The 20,433-nt window shown below is 37.9% G+C and overlaps 3 protein-coding genes across 3 annotated transcripts in view; 1 reads left to right on the forward strand and 2 right to left on the reverse strand.

Moving 5' to 3' along the window:
- The window catches only part of LOC129423917 (uncharacterized), a 28,467-nt gene extending 19,434 nt beyond the window's left edge, over nt 1-9,033 (reverse strand). The window contains exon 1 of the mRNA XM_073870985.1: nt 8,693-9,033. Within this exon, the coding sequence (XP_073727086.1) occupies nt 8,693-8,871 (179 nt within the window). The 5' untranslated portion in view covers nt 8,872-9,033. The remainder of the gene's footprint in view (nt 1-8,692) is intronic.
- Nucleotides 9,034-16,217: 7,184 nt separating this feature from the next.
- Nucleotides 16,218-19,660, reverse strand: puraa (purine-rich element binding protein Aa). The gene has a single exon (XM_073871183.1). The coding sequence runs from the start codon at nt 19,658-19,660 to the stop codon at nt 18,800-18,802; it is 861 nt and encodes a 286-aa protein (XP_073727284.1). The 3' UTR covers nt 16,218-18,799.
- Nucleotides 19,644-20,433, forward strand: part of nrg2a (neuregulin 2a) — a 106,895-nt gene continuing 106,105 nt past the window's right edge. Inside the window, exon 1 of the mRNA XM_073871182.1 lies at nt 19,644-19,780. The gene's annotated coding sequence lies outside the window, so the exon portion shown is untranslated. The remainder of the gene's footprint in view (nt 19,781-20,433) is intronic.

The raw sequence follows: 20,433 nt of genomic DNA on the forward strand, positions 1-20,433 counted from the left end.
AGCGACTACCAATGAGAACGAAGCTAGTCTCAGCCTCAGACGTCACGCCCACAAACTGTTGGCTGAACGTCGGATGTTTTTCGTACACTTTTCTGGAAAGCGTGTGAGAATGTCTAAAGTCGTCATTTGATTGGTTGAAATAAACCGGATTTCCAGGAGACGCGAGTGTCGCGATTAGTTTCGGTCCCTGGAAAACAAAGCTTTGACATTCCATTGAGGAAGAGAATCAGTCGTGTTCACGTGGATAATAATAAGCAGTTATCATGATCAGCTAAACATTGGATTCTCAAAAATATGCAAAGTTCGCAGCATAGACTCTTTAAAAGACGTCCAAGAGTTTTGCTTGAGGCAGTTAGTGTAGTCAAAAAGTTTGGTTCTCCTGAATTGCTTGTATGTGTTTAAAAGTGAAGAGATATGCTTCAAACAGATGTTTAACGGGAGCGTCTCATTGGTGTGGCTGTTGATGAAGTGCACAACGTTGTTCTATGGTGAGTAATGTTGATTATTTAGATGCTATTCGGTTGCGGCTGGTTATTTCAATAACTGACTTGTTGCCAGCCGGCTCATCAGTATTGAAGGTCTGGCTACGCGAGACTAAGTGCATGCAAGCTTTTTTGGCAAAAACCTTCACGTCTAAAAAAATCCACTTCTTTGGACAAAATATGGTAAACTGTTGCAAATCAATAAAATCTAACTAAACATTGGAAGTGAAAGTCAGAATGTAAAAATGAAAAAACTGAAGCACACTTAGGGGGCGCTGGGATCCATGTCATTGCTTCATTTGTTTAAACACAAGTTTAAATGTGATCCACGGTGGTACGTGTGTTGTCGTTTATCCAATTCATTCTCTGTGCACCAAGGACTTTGCCGAAAAATCTAGTTGTTGTTTAGGGCAGTGGTTCTCAAACTTTTTCAGCGTGCGTCCCCCTTGTGTACGGCGCATTCCTTCGTGGCCCCCCCCCAAAGAAAATTTATGACAAAAAACTGTTTTAAAACTCAACTTTTAATTAAACAAAACACATTAAATGATACGAAGTAGTACTGTTGGTTAATAGTCTTATTTTTTAGGTTTAATTGCACAGAATTCATGATAAATGAATTAATTTTATAAACTGTGATAAAACTGGGGCCCCCCTGGCACCATCTCGCGGCCCCCAGTTTGAGAACCACTGGTTTAGGGGACTCTACCTTACCAAAAACAATACTGGTGTGCATCTTACAACAAAACAATGGCACTGATATATGTTAAGATATGTCGGTAGAGGATGTTTTTAAATTAAGGCAGCTCAAACATGCATTTCAGTTTAGGACTGGGATAAACACTGTCCAGGAAACCGCCCTATAGTGTTTTAATGGTCAAGAAGAAGGTACTTTTAATTCAGTATGTACGGTCACAGTACCCAATTTTGGACGATTTAATTTACTAAATGATTACTATTAAATTGGCTATTAAATTAGATGACATCAACAAAACAGTGTGTAATGGAGTATGTGTCTGTGGGCCAGTGTGATGCTGAAACCTCTCGATATTAAATTGTTAATCGTGCACACTACACCACCGTCTCCATAACTGAGCTCATTTAATTAAGTGAACACACATGCTAGACATCTAGGTGAAAGGATCTGCTATGTTCACAACTGTTCTTTATTTTTGTCGTCACATCAGAGACTGAATCTATAATGGAGAATTTTTTCTTTCATGCTTGGACATTACAATCATTATCCCATTATAATCCCAAATGAATATATAATCACTCAAAAATGACAATTCTGTCATCACTTACTCAATCTCATGTTGTTACAAACCTGTATCAATGTCTTTGTTTTGCTGAACACAAAGGAAGATATTTGTAATGAAGCAGGAAACAAAGCACCATTAACTTACATAGTAGGAAAACTACTACTATGGAAGTCAATGGTGCTCAAAAACGATTTGGTTACAAACATTCCTCAAAATATCTTCCTTGGTGTTCAGCAGAACAAAGAAATGTATACAGGTGTGTAACAATGAGTAAATGATGAATATTTTCATTTTGGGTGAACTGTCCCTTTAAAGGTGCAGTGTGTAATTTTTAGAAGGATCTCTTGAAAGAAATGCAAAATAATATACAAAACTATATTATCAGGGGTATATAAAGATCTTTCATAATGAACCGTTATGTTTTTATTACTTTAGAATGAGACGTTTTTATCTACGTACACCGAGGGTCCCCTTACATGGAAGTCGCCATTTTGTGCCACCATGTTTCTACAGAAGCTCTTAATGGACAAACTTTTTTATTACGTTGTCTCCAATCATGACATGTTTGTCTGGTGGTTGCTACCGTAGATTCTCTATGCATTTCAAAAGCAAGGGGTGAGCTGTGAACTGAGCTTTTGGTTGCAATTTGGAACCTCACCACTAGATGCTGCTAAAAATTTACACACTGCACCTTTAATTGAGTTTCGGGTGTACAAAACAAATAAAAACGATTTAATCTAACCATAAAACCATTTAATTACCAAACAAACTGACCCATCATCACACAACAACCATTCACATCTGTTATTTTTCAAATCTACAGTCTCCCTCCCTACTATTCTCCACTTCTCTTCCTCATTGGTACGTTATAAACGCCTCTGTTTCCTCCAGTCTTCCTGCTTTGCTGGCAGTCATCTGTTTGAATAGAAATTGACCTGCCTGATGTTTCCTGTCTTGCTCTGAAAACTGGGTCAAAAACAAAACTTCCCCGGCCTTGCGTAACCAGCACACCCGAAGCAGCGCTCAGGCTATTTTCTGTAATGCTTTTTTATGTATTGTATTGGCTTTTGTTATAACTTTCAGCAGCATAAGCTACTGATCAGCACAGCGAATAATGTCCGTTGATCCTCAGCATGTTGTGTCAGTATGTCTTGAAGAAAACACTGACCTGCAGGAACAGCTGCAGTTGTCTTAAAGAGACACAGAGAGCTCTTTGTTCTCCTATGAGGTCTGAAGCTGAAGGACCTTATAATAACCAAACTATCACTGGATAAAGAAGACTTCCACATAGAGTTAAACAAATGTCTAGCCAAGCACAAGTGGTCTGTACGTTATTTACTGATGGATCTCTGTGCTAAGTGCTAAGAGTCTGAATTGAGACAATGTTTATGTTTTAAAAACCCAATGAAATGTGCAGCTTCCTTTTATGTGTTGATGTTATTTATACTGAAACAGGAAGTTTCTCCCACTTAGAGAGCAGAATGATTTCACAGAAATCATTAATCCGTAATAGTGAAATGAGATTGAATGATACGAATTGAATGTTAACATCTTCTAAAAGCAAACTTTGTCTAAAGCCCGAGATACACTGCAGGATTTTTGCACTCTTATAAGACTTATCACACATTAGGGATGTGCATCGATGCATCACGTTCCCATTAAAGCAACACCAAAGAGTTTTTTTTACCTTAAAGAACGTTTCCAAAAAAGTTTCAGTGGTTCATCCACTCAAAACAGGGTGAATGGCACTTTCACATTCGCTTTGCAGCCCTCTATCGGCCAAAACCGCACTAAAGAAGTTTCCAACCGTCGGGTAGTGGTCCTGTAGTGAAAACTACAAAAACTTGCTTTACGGCAGACCTACAATATTTACGACAGTGGTAATGAACAATTAGGCTTCTAACCTGTAGGGGGAGCAAAGAGCAATAAGTCTTTAGTGTTGCTTTAAAAAGACCTGTCTGAAATCGATTCTGAATTGTAAGGCTCCGATTCAGTGTTTCATGCACACCTTGTGCATGTACTACGGCTCCGTGATCGGTAGGAAGTCCTTATCAATCTAAAATCACTACGAGTTTGACTCGTTTATAACGTGCATTTAAAAAAGCAACACTCGTCAAACACAATCACTCAAAATATTCTCTATTATCATGAAAATACCTGAAACAATCTGAAGAAAATCTCTATATCTATAGATATTTCCTGGAATAGTGTTTGTAATGATACTTCTTCTGTGGCACAAATGGAGATACAGTAGGTGGCAGTAATACCAAAGAGTATAGAAGCACAAGAGGGGAAACTCTCATTCGTTTTTGGCAACAGTCACTTTAGCGCTTCAGTAGCACGGCTGCCATTTTGGAATGAAAATTCTCACAGCCAATTCATTCCCAATTCATTCTCAGCGAATCTCACAGCAAAATCAGAAGCGCAATAGTAAGTTTCTTAACTTAAAATTTTGTTCACTTGCTACACCTACACGAAATGCTGTATTTTATGTATAGTTGGGTTGTTGTTGTTATTAAGGGTGTCACGATTTCGATTTTAAATTGAAATCAATCGAAATTAAGTCACAACCTCGAACTTCGAATTAAAAAGTTGGATCGTCGATTCTGCCACGCCCCCATGTCACGTCCGGTCGGCTGGCCAAGCGGGGGGAAATAAACTCTCAGAAGTGCCTTTAAAAACATTCATCCAACGGAACGCGATTTATATTTTAAACACGAGGGATGTATTGCTACAACTCCTTGAAATGCATATCATAAACAGGATTACTACTAGTGATCTGCCTTCGGACAGAGCGCAGCTCTCTGCACGTGCACGAGAGAGCCGCCAAGATGCAGCGGGTTATATTTTAAACAAAAGGTATAGTTTGCCTCAGCTCGCATGAAACGCATAAAACTGAACAAATACGTAAGGATTATTACTTTAGTTTATGTTTAGACTTTGGACAGATGCAAGATGCGCATGCGACAGAGAGAAGCGCAGCTGCTTATGACGCACCGGTTTTAGTTCAGATAATAGAAGTCCAAGACGCGCGCATTAGTCTATCTGCGTGCAAGAAGGAATTCTCTCTCTACAAGCTCTCTCGCGTAAAGTAAAGCCCACAAACCCCCATGCGAGGAAAAGCACGCAATGTGCATGTTAATGTGAAACTATAATAATAATAATAATAATAATAATAATAAAGGCATATAATTTTTTGAATCGAAAATGTAATCGAATCGAGGATTTGGAGAATCGTGACACCCCTAGTTGTTATCAGTTGTGGAATCCAATCATTAAATAGATACACATTTGAGGTAGTTTTTTCTTGCTATATTATGTAATTCTATTTTATGCTACTTTACACATTTACTATTATTATTAGTTACCAACTCCACTAGGTATGAAATATATTTTGTACATATTAATCCCCCATATTCCGCTACAAACATGATAATCTTATGCATGATACATTGCTCTGTCTTTTATCCTAAAACTGTGTTTTTTTACTTAATCCATTTCGAGCAATTCAGATGTATATGTGTGTATACGTGTATGTATATGGAGCCAAAATATTATGTGTGGATGAGTTTATGTCGGTATGTATGTAAAATTTGCCTATATAAAAGTGGAAGACTTGTCTAAATATCTGAAAATAAGCTGTAAAAAGGGATTAATGATCACTGGTCTGATTGTATGTTATTTTGTGTAATCATCATTCAGTTTGAATTTGATCTTTTAATGTACAAAGTAGCTGATATTGCCATCACTTCTAGTTGACTCCCGAGTCGCTTTCATTCCAAAATGGCGGATTTGTGGGGCTGCTGCTGGGCGCTGGTGTTGCAATGGAACGTTCTATTGAGTTTCCCCTCTTGTGCTTCTATACTCTTTGGTAATACTCCCAGGGAGTGAGCGGCCAATAAACGGAAAGAAGAAGAAGGCGGCACAAATGGAGTTTCTGCACGAAAGCGCCATCTGGCTTTTGAATGTGGCGGCATTTCACCGTAATTCATTCAAATTCATTCATTGAGAAAATGCGCATTTGCCCGATTAATTGTCACAACCCTATCACACATGGATCATTTAAACTTGGGTACGATGATGACACCTACAGGATTGTGAACTTTGACGGTACATTCACACGGGGCGAAAACGTTAACGCTTGATGGAAGGCTTCGTAGCACCAAACACACTGTGCTTGGGTCATGTTAAATTTCTAACACTGTCAGAAAACCATCGTAGGCTATCTTTGGACGCAAGACCGACCGTCTTTGAACTTACGACCTGCGTACCAGAATTTGTTTATCACTTGCGCATGCTGGTGACGTTGCGCTGACGTATGTCGCAGCCGTCACAATTCAATTCAATGTGTGTCAATAGGTGTCATCATCGTACCCAAGTTTGAACAATCCATGTCTCACAGTACTCTCTCAGGAACACAGATAAAGAGCCACAATCACAAAAATCGCCACAGTCGCTTCTCAATAGCGATCTTTCGTCTGGTACAGCCAAAAAACGCGCAGTGTATCCCGGGCTTAAGGCTAACTAGGTCAGCAAGAATCTCACAATACACGTCACAACACATGGGTTGCTGTGCAATATATTGCGATACATTGCGGTGCTGTAAAGCGGGGTGATATATTGTGATATTTCCTCTTTTAGGAATATAATAAAAGCTGTCATTGTACATACCACCATACGCAAACCTTAGCAAAAAAATGTGTGGCATGCTCCTATGTTAGTACATCCTGTCACTGTTTAAGTTCAAAGATAAGAGGAATGCTATCTAGTGGTCGGGATGTAAACTCCAAACAAAACAACTGCCATGAATCTTATGATTTATTTTATTTAAACAATTATCGATATTTAATTTTTGAGAATCAAAACAGGATTGCCTAAAAACAAAATATCACGGTACTCATGTGTATCGGTATTTTCTTAACCCCCCCAAGGCTAACTTATTCATACTAGACGTAAAATAAATCAATTTTGATTTCATGGGGACTTTCATGAGGAAATTTATTGTACTGTAAATGCACCTTTAAATACGTTTCCTCATCGGTTTATCTAGCTGAGGGATTTGGTGTTTTTTGCTGTCCTGTTTTAAAGCCGTCTGTGTAATCTCTGGATTTTCCAGTAACAATGCTGATATGCCAGATTCCATAAGCGCTCTTTATGTCCAACCAGTTTAAAAGAGCGCATGGGCGTACACTCGACAACAAAAAGTTTCATTTTTCATGCTCCTGTTTGCGTTTTCTTATTATCTTTTGCCATTTTACACGAACCCTCTATCTCTTAGATGCATTCCTCTCATATCTCAGCTGTTTACTCCTCCCTCTTACTCTATTTCGGACAGTTGTGCCCCTCACGGAAGCTTTGTGTCAATGACGTGCGAGACCTTGAGTGTTACGAATCGATGGATTTGAGGAAAACCCCATTTTTGTGGACACGGAAGGGAGTTATTGACCTTTGCTAGCATAAGTAGGACTTATGTCATATGATTTGTCAATTTCTATGCCACTAAATGCAATAGACACACGAGACAGAGGTCCCCCCCAGATGTTCCTAATAGTAGCATTGCAATGATATCCAATCTGCCACTCTTGTGTTCAATGCACTTTTTATGGTTCAAACATCTATTTTCTTTTTTGGTTTCTATTAGCCAATTGTAGTATCACAAGACTTTCTCTATGCAGTCTGCATGACCACTTGACATGTTTAGCAGTGGTGAATACAGGGCTATCAGCTCGGCTATTTTGCCCAGACTGAGTCATGTCCCACATTAAGATCCTGACCATATTAAGTCATTTAAAGCCAGTAAAGAGCAACAAGAACAGACTTCTGTGGTATTTTGTTTTGCGCGGTTTACAGATTTTGTTCTGTGATAGCACAGATCTGGACTGGTAGCCCTACCTTTAAACCTCAAGAGTTTCCCGGACAGGGAAATCCCAGACAGACAAATCCATGTTTGACATGCCTTGTACTGACATATCTAAACATATGTCAGTGCCATTGTTTTGTCTCAAGATGCACACCAGTATCATTTTTTTTGTAAAGTTTGTTGTCCTAATAAAACTAAGGGCCTAGTCTTGGATTAATTATTTTATATAAGTTTCCCAAGCAGGGTTTATCCTAGTCCCAGACTAAAATGCATGTTTGAGCTAATTTTATTTAATAACGTCTTGCACTGACATATCTTAACATATGTCGGTGCCATTGGTTTGTCTCAAGATGCACATCAGTATCGTCTTTGTAAGGCATTTAAAAAAATAATAAAAATACTTCAATGTCCAAATATAACTAAGGCCTAGTCCTGGATTAATCTGAAACCTGTCCCGGAAACTGCTCCTTAGAGAGGTTTTTTTATGAGCGGTCCCATCATCAAGATTTAATTTCAGGGACACTGTCCCCCTAATAAGTCACTTGTATGTCTCTTTCAGGAATACAAAGTAGAGGAAATATTATATTATTATTATATATTATTATATTATATGTAGATTAAAACCACAGGAATCACAATAATTAAACTAAATTCATAATAACGGCACAAACCACTGTTATATAGACCGATTCATCGCGCGCACGTGCGGTGACGCGATAAGCGTCTGGTCCGAACTTTACTTCCGGTTTCTGTTTGTTTAATGGTCTGACCAGTATCTGAAACTGAACTCTTAAACAAATACCTTGTCCAAAATAACAAATGTTTTGCGTTCCTATGTAATCTACGTGTTGTTTATTTTGCTTGATATATAAATAAACTACTTTAAAGGAATTTGTTGTTATTTATTCTTCGCAGAGTTTACCGGAAGTTACGCGATGACCACGAAAGCCGCTTGTTTATGTTGTTACTGCTGAAACCGTCTATAATCCACAAATATTTTCAATAACACGTTCCCTTTACTAACCTACATGTACGTATAGAAATGATGTATGCGCAGCCATTAAATCCTAAATCTGAAGAGTTGGATAAACCCACATGCTGTCTTTGGTTTGGGTTTGAGCGGTTCCCTCTCCAGCTTCTCCTCACGTTCCTTCCAGCGTCGCACCTGCTCCTCACGCATCTTTAGGAAGAGGGTCTTCTTCTGCTCATCGTTCAGAGCGTCCAGCACATCGGGGTCGATGTACATGTCCTTTAAGATCTGTTGCAGCATGGCCGTGTATGTGGTGCTCCTTTATATCCCGAAATCACAGCTACAGTCCCTGAGAACGAGGACGATGACGGAAATAATGCCTGGTTCTCGAACCCACTGCTCCGACGTGCCTTCACCACATACAAGCTCTCATCACCGCTCACCAGCCATAAGCAGGACACGCTGTCAAGAGAAATGACAGAGTACAACATCTGGAAATGATTTGCTTCGTATTTAATGGTTTATTTGCTTACATCTCTTCCTGTGCGGTTTTTATGTGTTGTGTTTTACGAAAAGTACATCCTGCTGACTCTCGCAGCTTCTTTTTAACTCTTGCATGGTAGAAACAAATGAAAGACTCATTATTTATTCACCCTCATGTATTTGGGCCTGAACAGAGCGGGGATTCCTAAGGAATGGGGTTTGCTTCTCTCATCAGCTTCCCCTTTTTTTGCTGAATCCCACAAGACACTTCTGCTCTATTTTAATACAGTCTGACTTTGGCCAAAACTGAACTAGCATGCCATGAGCTCTTTAAGAGAGAGATTTACAACAGAAAAGACTGAGATAACAACACATACAGAACCGTACTATTCAAAAATGTTACAGCTGCCACAACAACACCAACTACAACTGACAGGACAGAAGACATGTTAATGTCTTAAACAGAACCTAAAGAGTACAAGAAAAGGCAAGTTGGAAAGAGAAGAAATAAAGACTACAGTCTAAAGTAAAGATGTACTCACGATCTGGGTGCGGACGTTCCACAGCACACTTTACTTAGAGGGAAAGTGAGTGCTTGTGTGTCCTTCTTGGCTTTGTGTATGACTTAGCTAGTGACATCACAACATTCCATACTCTCTCACTCTCTCTCTCTCTCCCTTTAATTTTCCTCTTTCTCACAAATGTGCATTATACACTGTCCCTCGCCTTCACACAAACACACACTTCCTTTCTGCTATAACTCTCGAGTCGGACGAAAACTCAGGAAGCAGAGCTCAACTGCTGGCACTGCTGCTGGTAAATGAAGTAGCAGCATCCTGTCTGACAAAGAGAGAGAGAGGAAAGAGAGAGAGAGCGAGAGTTTGAAACTGAGGAGGAGGGGCAGCTGTAGTGGAGAACTAAAAATGACACAAAACTTAAGCATACTTAAGCAAACCACAAAAAAATGTGAAGGGGAGTTTTCCATGAATCAGCATTCTGCAAAGATTGTGCAAAAATGACATCACCCTGCGTTATTTTCTGTGAAATAAGGAATAACCCCCCTCTGCGTTTTGTAATCTCCGCAAAACTCCCATTTTAACTTGTAAAGTAAAAAAAAGTTCTTGCTGAGAATTCAGTTACTGAGTTGATGTATATATGTGGCATGGATTTGATGCAAAAAAATACTTAAACCCTTTACAATGCATCGCGAACGTGGCAAAATTACAGGCAAACGCAATGGGCTTCTAAACACACATTGGGTGACGTACTCCAAATCAAACACCAGATGGCGGCACGAGTTCAATAAAAGGGATTTGTTTGAAAACTTTGCAACAGATTTTTGCTCTATTACTGTGTGCAGTAATGTGTACAATAAAAACGATTTATATTTGGTTGTACTCGCACACATCCAACTCCAATTTGACGTATTGCCATGCGTTGTAAAATGTTATGTCTATGTTAACACTAATGTTATCTCAATTAACATCATCCTCAGAAAAATGATCCATGTATATTGGCAGATTACCGGTTGTATTTGCATAATATTGTATTACTGGAAAATAATCGTTAAACCACGGTTATTGTGATGAGGACATAATACATTTGTAGCCTACTGTTTTTTTCCTTGAAAGAAAACACACAACATGGTTACTAGAGTTAAACTATTGTAAATATTCGCATGCGCATGCAACTCGCTGTTACTTACAGAGTTAAGAAAAGCGTTTATGCCTCTGAACCAAAAAGATTTCTATCATCCATATCTGACGAATGCAGGCTCAGGCTGCGTTTGTTTCAGGTGTTTTGGATGTTTGATCAACGGCGCCATCTGCTGGTTATGTGTTAACGTTACGTCGGGCCTTTCACTGTTGATGCACAAAAAATAAAAACGCTGTCATGTACTCACCGTCATATCGTCCTACGACCACAAAAAGATGATGTATAGTCTTTTTACGGAGCTGTTGAATGGGTTAAACATGTAAACCCATACAAATGTAGTCAAAACGACTCATCCGCTACATATCAAACCTCAACCAATGTGATTTGTTTTCAAGCAAAATCCCATTCGCGCTTAAAGCGTGACTTGTCGCGCCTAGTTTGATGTCATCGACGCCCGAACGCCACTGGTTCGTGAGGCGCACGAGTTCAAATAGTACAAAATTGTCATGTTTAGCATCAGAAAAGTTATATATAGTTATTTTATGAGCTTGGCGCACAATGGTCACTCAAAACGGTATGAGAAAAAAAAAACGGCGAACTTTGGGATGACATCGGGGTAACGACGTTAATTAAAACGGGTATTTTTGAGGAATTTGGGGGTAACTTCTTTAAAGAAAACTAGCAGTAATAGCATATTTAAGATTTCTATATTGCAATCCTGTACACATTTGCTATGTTGACAGGACCACTTTTTATTCATTTTTAGCAAATGCTTATTGTTTTGGTCACACAATGTGAGCTTATATTTTTATTATTTTAATAGTATTGTGTAATGCTATTAAAATGTCCAAAGACGCTGATTTATTTGGCCTATGAATACACAGATATTTATTGTTTATGCAAATGCAGCAGATGTTTCCAAATGATGTCAATGCATGTAAGTAAATGTAAGAATGATTTACAATTAATCAATTTATGTATCAGCTCAGCCATAGGAAAAAAGGGTTTTATAATATAAACTAAAATATTTTGATTGCTTTTGTTAGAAATTACTATATTGACAGAAAGCAGTATTATATAAATATTATTGTGTAAAATATGTTTGTGTAGTAGTAACTTAACCCTGTGATGCTATGATGGACTGGCACACGGTGTTACTGCCCCAAAATCACAGTAAACTGTAAAGTCTGTGTGGTTAAGAAGTTATAAATAAATAAATAAATACTAATAACATGCCAACTATTTATTTATTGATTATATAGGCTAACAAACATTGCTCTAACACTATCAGAATATTTAAAACGTTTTGGGATTATGAAACCATATGAAATAAAAATAACAATAATAATAATTATTATTATTATTATTAAATACTTTTAAATGTATTGCATTTATAAAATTGCGTATAATCTTCACCAAATAAACCATTTGACCACCAGATGGCGCAGAGCATCTCAAAACTTGAGATTGCTGAGAAAGATTTTATTGGCTGTTGTAGAAAGGCAGTGCATTCAACTGTTTAGACCATTCAGCATGGCGACTATAATTCATGCTTGTTCACATTGTTAATCTGTTCTTTAGACACTTTTATATGACTCAAGTGCAGAAGCTCTACTTGGGTTGTGTCCAGTAAGGGCAGATGTTTACAAAGGAGCCACATATGCAAACTGCAGATTCTCAGTTCTTGGTCCTGGCTATCAAGTTTTTATTCAAGAGTTGAGTCATTAACAAGGCCCAGTCAGAGCATTGCATGTTCACACATTCTCTTGTTCTTTTGTTCCTGACCATTTTGATGACCATAAAATAGTAACCTCTTCCAGACGTTTCAAAATATAGTTTGTTTAAAGTTGTATGTGCATAATTTGGGTGTACATGCATGCTCAGGCTTGATAACCCCCAGCTGGTTTCTTTTTTAAAGCACCACACCCACCAGCACTTAGCCACTGAAATAGGGCACCTCTGACTCACATAGGACACTTTGACATACTAAACATCTGGACATTATAAATGAGGAGAGCCATAATGAATAGAGAAGGATTCAGCTTAAAGTTTGCACTAAAATATTAAGGTGTCTGTTAGGGAACTTCAAAGATCTTAGTTTTCAGATCTAAACCACTGGATAAGTGGTCAGGGGGGAAAGCCACTTATTAAAATTTAAGGTCATAATATTGTTATGTGCATAGGGATCTGTTATGTCTTATAGTAGTTTTCTTACTTTATACATCAAATTGGTTATGCAAGTCAATTCACCCTACCATTTAAATTCTCGCCTATTGTTGAGTTGATTTAACATAAAAGCAAGTTGAAATTGTTCAACTTAATTTGTTAAATTAAAACAACATAAAAACAAATGTTGATATGACTTGTTGAATTAAATTTGGCACATTGATTAAGGAAGGTCTTTATATTCATGGTGCCAATTTTGGAGTCTTTTAAACCCTCTAATGCCAATAGTTCACGTTTTGAAATGAACATTCTATAGACCCCTTCACGGTTCACGTCACAGGCAGTTTCCACAGCGCATGTCAGGGTCAGAAAAGCCATTACAGCAGATAGAGTTGCGTATTATTCGGTATCGTCAAAAATGCCTACTTTCGTCGTGGGTTGTGAAAATCGCACCAGGTCTTTCGTTAAGTTTTCGCGATTCATGCAGAATCTCAAAAACAAAAAAATACAACATCTGCAGCTGCAAGCAATTAACGTGCAGACTGGGACAATGCAAATATCAAAGAGGCTTGTGTTTGTTGTGTTCACTTCATTTGAGGTAAGTCATAATTTTTCAGCCCTGTTAGATTACATTATAAAGCCTGGATGGTATGAACAGTTTGACCCCATGCTGCGCGCGCACCCGATAGTCATTCAATGTTTACAAACTTTGAAGGGGTCTATAGGAAGGCAATGTTTGTGTTTTTTAATGCATTGCATCCTGCTTAGCTTAATGCCAGTGTAGTTTTTATCTGATAAGATTTTTATCTATTTTGTCAGATGTTATTTTTAATCAGATGTGTTATCTGACTTTTTAGGATGTAGAGAATGCAATGTTAGAGGAAATGCAAGTAGGGCTGCATTACAACTAGTTGTTTGCAGAATAAAAGTTTTTGTTTACATCATATATGTGTGTACCATACACTGTAAATACACACGCATACATGTATAATTTTAAGAGAAAAAAATGTATATATTAAGTATTCATTTTTATATAAATATAAAAATGTATATGTGTAAATATTTCTTAAATGTATTCATGCATGTGTGTGTGTGTATTAACAAAAACTTTCATTCTGCAATAGACATTTTGGTGTTGTTTCCCAGTTAAAATGCATGTTTGAGCTGTCTTAACTAAAAAACAGCTTGCACTGACATATCTTAAAATATATAAGTGCCATTATTTAGTCTTAGATGCACAACAATGTTTTTTGGTAAGGTATGTTCATAAAAACTTAAATATGTAGCTTAGGCCTAATTTAATTTAAACCCTGTCTAGGAAATCACCCCAGATTCTTGTTTTTGCATTTCTGCTTGGTGATGCCAATAGTGCAGAATGATTGAATGCTGTTAAATAAGAAACCACTTAGAAGATACTTATTCGCTCATTAGGTAGAAAATGACCAGTTGCATCCTTTTCAGAAATGTTGCTATTTTTAAAGGGTATGTATGATTCATAATTATTGTCATTGTCAGGTGCTTTTATGCACATGTACATTGTGTCAGAGTGTTTGATAAAAAAATTATTTTATATTAGTTTCACATTCATTACTTGCTATTGAAAAAGCAAATAGACAGACCTGGCAGATCTTCAAACAATATGCTGCTCTTTCTTGACTCAAATATGTTACACTGTCAAATAAAAAAGGTAAAAAAATGGTCCCAAGCTGTCACTAAGGCAGTACCCTTTTAAAAAGCCCTAATATTCCATTTAAATGTCAATATCTATTTGGTACCAATATGTACCTCTGAGGTACTAATATGAACTTTTTATGTGCACGTGTAATTTTTAAAAGGGTACCACCCCATTGACAGCTAAGGACCATTTTATACCTTTTTGAGTGTAGGAAGTATTTTAGGGTGAAAGATGAATTTGGTTATGTAATGATCAACAAAAAAGTTAAGATGCACTTATGTTCTAATACTTGGAACTTCCAAAATACAAGTTAATTATTCATTGTTGTAGTTTCAGTAGGCTATTAAAACCTTTCTAAAGGCTCCTGACTATTTTATTAATTCAATGCCAACTTTTGGCTTTTTTATTATATTAAACATGTTTGTGTAAGTAAATTATAGTCATTGTTGGTATTCAACGTGTTTTCCAAAAACATTTAATCAGAAACGAATGGAAGTACTAAGAAGTACTTTCTCATTGCCACATACATTTTGACAATGCTAACTTTTACTAAAAAGTTACTTTTTAATATTAGTCAGTCATCTTATTGCAATGCTTTTTTATCTATAATCAATAAAACTACTCAACTACTATACGCACTGTAATTGCTGCTTCCAACTGTATTCAATTTTGTTAGATTTTACCACAGCTTAATCTACATTTTTATTAATTTGACATTTGTTTATTTGCTTTTTTCAGTTTGATTTTTACAATTAGTGGTTGTGTTTGCATTAATGTTTTATCCATATTTTTTACAATGCAAGAGGGAATGGTTTACATTATAAACATTTTGTTGTCAAAAAGTTCTAGGATAATGATTTATTTAAATTTTGTGAAAAAATTTTATTTGAATTTTACATTTTAAGTTTTAGAAAACATCCCTGCTTCAAAAACATGCTTTTTAAAAATAATAAGTAATTAAAATTAAATTGTTTTGCATTAAAAACACCAGAATTCTCTTATCCCAAACACATGTTAGTTTTTTTTTTAAATATGACATAGAAAGAGAACAAGAGATCCAGTTCAAATGAAATCTGGAAAATCAATGTACTGTTTTGTAAACATTATGAAGATATGAAGTAAAATAACGGTATAAGACAAATATATATGATTTATATATGTATATGACTTTTCAGAATACATTCAACAGAATGACCATTGAACTGCAGCTTAAACTATATAATATAAAAAATATCTAATGCTCTTATACGGTTGCTGATCTCAAAAAGACCCCTTCAGTCACACTGGTGTATTAACTCATTTAGTTATATATTATATATTCTTCTGAAAAATGTAAGATGACAAAAGAAACTTTAATACGTTCACACATTTTTAGAAAATGTAGTGGAATTGTTAGTGCACGTCAAACATTGGTTAACCACTGGAACCAACGAACATTACCCATACAGGACAGGAGATTGCATTAAATGACAAGACACGTTATTACAAAACTGTTAGTCTGCATGCTTCAGGTCAGATTCAGAAGTGCTACATCAACTATGTGTACACAGAGAAAACTTCATAGAAGTCAAAAACCTTAGCAAACAGCCACTACCTGAACCTATTGGATATGAGAAAAGAAAACACAGAAACATTGATATTGAACATTCTTTTCGTGAGAGGTGGGTAAATTAACATTTCTTTTTATTTTATTTTTTTAATTTGTAAAATGTACATAAATTATATCTGACGCATGACCGCCGAATGAGTAATTCAGTGATCCTCTTTGCAAAGGGAAGGAACATAAGTTAACAGATAAAGAAAAATAAACTGCGCAAGGCATTCCTTGTCGAGATAAATTTCAAACAAACATTGGTCAGACATTTTCTCCAGCTGGAGACAGAAGAGGTCACACCTTCATTAGCATCTTCCCATGTATACGAAGGGAACTCAAAGATACATATTCATTGCCCCTTACCCAAAGGCCTTCACACCCCCATCATTTCATATGCCCATTTCAATAAACCCCAAACCCTCCCATGTTTGGAGGAACAGGAGACAAAACTGGGGTGCATCTGTAACATGAATGTTTACAAAAGTGCAGACAGGTTATATAACTGCTATGTTTTCACTTCACCATTGATGAAGCCTGCTCATTAAAATTGGTTTCTTTTCCAGATACACACCTTTTTGTGCAGATAAAAGGCTTTAAAGAAATTAAAACCTTTAAAGAAATAAACATGGAATTCTGCCACATGCGTTTCAAATATTAATCATATATTTAATTGATATACATATATTGCCAACATTGGCACGTTCAATATTGCACACAGTAATGAAATATAGCACTGGGAAATAAAATAAAATCGTACTTGGTGAGCGAGAGTTTCCAAATTATGTAAAGCAACAATAAAAAATTAGGGAAAGGTGAAAAAAAAGGCTTGGCCACACACCACAAACTAGGCTTTTGGTCTTTGACAAATGACAAAGTGCTGCCAAACTATGAGGGTTTCAGTAGATTACCTTTCAATAAAAGCTAAACTCAGTCGTCAAGAAACACAACTAAACCTCCCTTTGCTCAGCACAGTTGTCATTTGATCAACTAAAGGTTACAAACACCTCATGGTGTTTATGGGGGACAAAAAAACGCCAAGGTGACTTTTGGCCTTGACATGTGCAGCCTGAGTCACCGGTTGTGATCAAAGGTATCGTTCTCCCAAACCTTTGAACAACGAATTCCTTTTCATCAGGGAACCAAGCATGAGTTATGCAACAGCATAAAGGAGAGGACAGGGCCAAACAAAAACAGACGAGAAAACAAAACTTATATCCAAAGCACCTGCCAGTGTATAAGCATGCAGAGTCTGTAAGGCACCAGGTTGTTTAATGCTGAAGAGTATGCTCCCCAACAAGTTTCATTAAAGTCAGGGTCTCCCAACAAAGGTCCTCAAGGACCCCCGTGAAAAGAGGACTTATAGTCCAAAGACCAATACGTCTGATCAAACAGTCAAAAGTGTTGATATCTTCCTATCATTTACATGTAGCTACTTGAAAACTACCTGATCAAACGGTACTGACATTATGGACGTTGAAAACGTTACAAAGAAGAGTCCTTGAGGACAAACATTGAGAAATCCACCTCAATGTGGCTGTGTACAGGTTAACATGCAATTACAGCATTCCTTGGCGCCGCTCATACTCTCATTGGTAGACTGATATATCTATCTATATATCTATATATTTTGTTTGCTTATATATATAACCCTTTTACAGATTGTTTGTCAAATTCCCCACTAAAAACGTGGGTTGTTTTTTCTCTATTGAAAAACATCTGATTCACAAAATCATACTTTGTATATTTTCTACATTGTATACGATTCTTTGTACGTGTACTTGAGGGGGTCTGGTAGATCAGGGGTTAAATTTGTCATTAACAAAAAGAGCTCTTTCGCTTCTGTTATCATTGCTCTCACCGAAGTACCTTTGTTTACCTCTTTTATACACTGCGCATGACAACGAGACACAAATACATAGCATATCATCTGCATGACAATAACTTCAGTTTAGGAAAAACACTGGTAATACTCCTCAGAATGGTTTGGAAGAGGTCTCCACGCCATAACATTTCATAGCTCGAAATCTGTCCTGCACACAGCGACACTTTACTGGAGTATAAGCTTGCATGGATTGACCTCTGTACCTCTTCTTAGGGACCGATCAACAGGTTGATATCTTCACACCGAGATCCCTAGCTAGCCCTCATGTGATGCTTGTAAAATCTAGTGGCATGGTTACCATGACAACCTCTTCAGATGGATTTAAATTTTGGATAAAAAGACAAAACAACCTAAACATCGGATTTGTGCTGAAGTCAATAGCTTACATAGAAAGGATTTGATTCCTTATAACTCCAATGTGACTCCATGTGAACGTTTGCAAACACTTGTAACGTGTAAAAAACTTCTCGGTTAATAAGGGAAATAAACACTCAGTTCTGTTGTAGTCAAGTAGGAAAGACAGTTCATATATAATGTTATTACTCTGTTTAGCAGCCGCTTACTGTATTAATGATGGGTAAGTGGATAATGTCCAGCGATGCTCTCAACTGTCAGTTTGTGGAGGTGTTGTTTTTTGTGGGTAGTGCTCCCTTGGAGTTAAACAGTTAAATCTTTTTTTACGTATCTCTCTTTTTTTTACAGTAAAGTGTGTACTTATAATTTCTCTTTATGTTACTCTGATGATTTTTTGCATGTTTTTTTCCCTCCACTATCAATCCTCGTCCCCGCCGTCTCCGTGCATCTCCTCTTGCTGTTGCTGCAGCTCGCACGCCCGCTTTTCCCTCTGTTTCTCTTGAATCTTTTTCATTTCGTCTGCGTACTTACAGAAAGTGTTCCCGAATTTGGACCACACTTTGTAGGGCACTGTGATAGAGTTACGATAGGTGGGCTTAACCTCGCTCACCCTCATGAACACCCCGTACTTGTTGGAGCCCACGTCAAAGAAAAAGCGCTTGTTGTCCACAGTTAACGAGGTTCCCTCGGGCAGCTCCGCAGGCTCGTCCTCCACTCCGTAGTCGTCGATGAGTTTGGCGAGAGCGTCGCGAAACTCGATAAGTCCCTGGGCTGGAAGAGCGATCGTCTGGCCTTGCGTCGATCCCAAACCGGGCCCCCGGTTGACGGTCTGTCGGATCCTCAAAAACCGGCCCCTCTGGTTCTCCTTTAGATCCATGTAGTACTTCCGATTCTCCCGAACCAAGAACTCACTCTTCAGCGCCCGCCGCGGCTCGTCCTGCGCTATGTCCGGATTGCTCGGCCCCAGCTGGGCGTAATGCTCGATGAAGTCCCCCAGGTAGTCGCGGAACTCGACCGCGACGGACATGGAGAGAGTGAGGCGGCTCTTGTTTCCCCCGGCCCCGACTTCAGCTATCTTCAAGAAGCGGCCTTTCGCGTTCTGCTTTACGTCCAGATAGAAGCGCTTGTTCTGGATGTCAACCCGCTTCGAGGCGAGCTCTTGCGTCTCGTGCTGCAGCCCGGAAGCCGAGCCCGCCCCTCCTGTCACTGGGTGCATGGAACCGACACCCGGGCCCGTGGCTGCTCCTCCCTGCTCACTTCCACTGTCTCTGTCCGCCATGATGCTGCCTGCCTTCTCCTCTGTCTTACTGCAAGCCTACTGCCAACCAGCCACGCCACCGCTCTCGCGAGATCTGCGTGAGGAGACGAGACGAGCGCTGTTCAGACTCGTGCTTTCACGGTACATGAATACTGACAGTAAATTCAATAACCTTCACCGCAAAATAATCTTAAGGGAGGTTTTAGATCGTTTCACATTCTAGTTTTATGCTAAAAAAAACAATGATACACACATTCAAAGCAAAACCCTCGTTCTGTGCGAAGTGTGTGTGCTTGTCTTTCCTTATTATATGTTATTTTACTGGTGTCGAATACGTAAAAAATTGACCCTCGATATAGGCTATTTTTCTTAGTTTGGTACTTTCTGGGGACTTTGTTTGATGCGTTTAAACCATCACCAAACAGTTAATAATAGATTAAATATTTTAAGAAATAAATATTTTAAGTCTTTGTGAGTTTAGGGACGAATTATTGGGAAATTTTAATTTTACACACAATTTGATGGAATTTATAACTTGAAAGAATTTGGCAGTTTAGTAGACATTTATAGACAGACCGGTCATATCTAGATTCAGCATCGATTTAGTTAATCTTTCATTTAGAAACATTTCAAGTAAGAATAAAATGACTGAAAATATTATAACTAAAAGGACGTTTGCAATATGCACTCGTACACTTACCAGATGCATTATTGTACTATTTTGGGCCTTATGACATTTTTAAACGTTCCGTAGGTTTATGTTACCTACAGGCAACTGTGCACATCGGACATTA

This window comes from Misgurnus anguillicaudatus, chromosome 9 (genome assembly GCF_027580225.2).
Source record: "Misgurnus anguillicaudatus chromosome 9, ASM2758022v2, whole genome shotgun sequence".
In the NCBI taxonomy this organism is placed as follows: domain Eukaryota; kingdom Metazoa; phylum Chordata; class Actinopteri; order Cypriniformes; family Cobitidae; genus Misgurnus; species Misgurnus anguillicaudatus.

What these genes read in the sequence shown, in the direction of transcription:
- puraa (XM_073871183.1), bottom strand. Translation starts at nt 19,660, where the DNA reads ATGGCGGACAGAGACAGTGGAAGTGAGCAGGGAGGAGCAGCCACGGGC.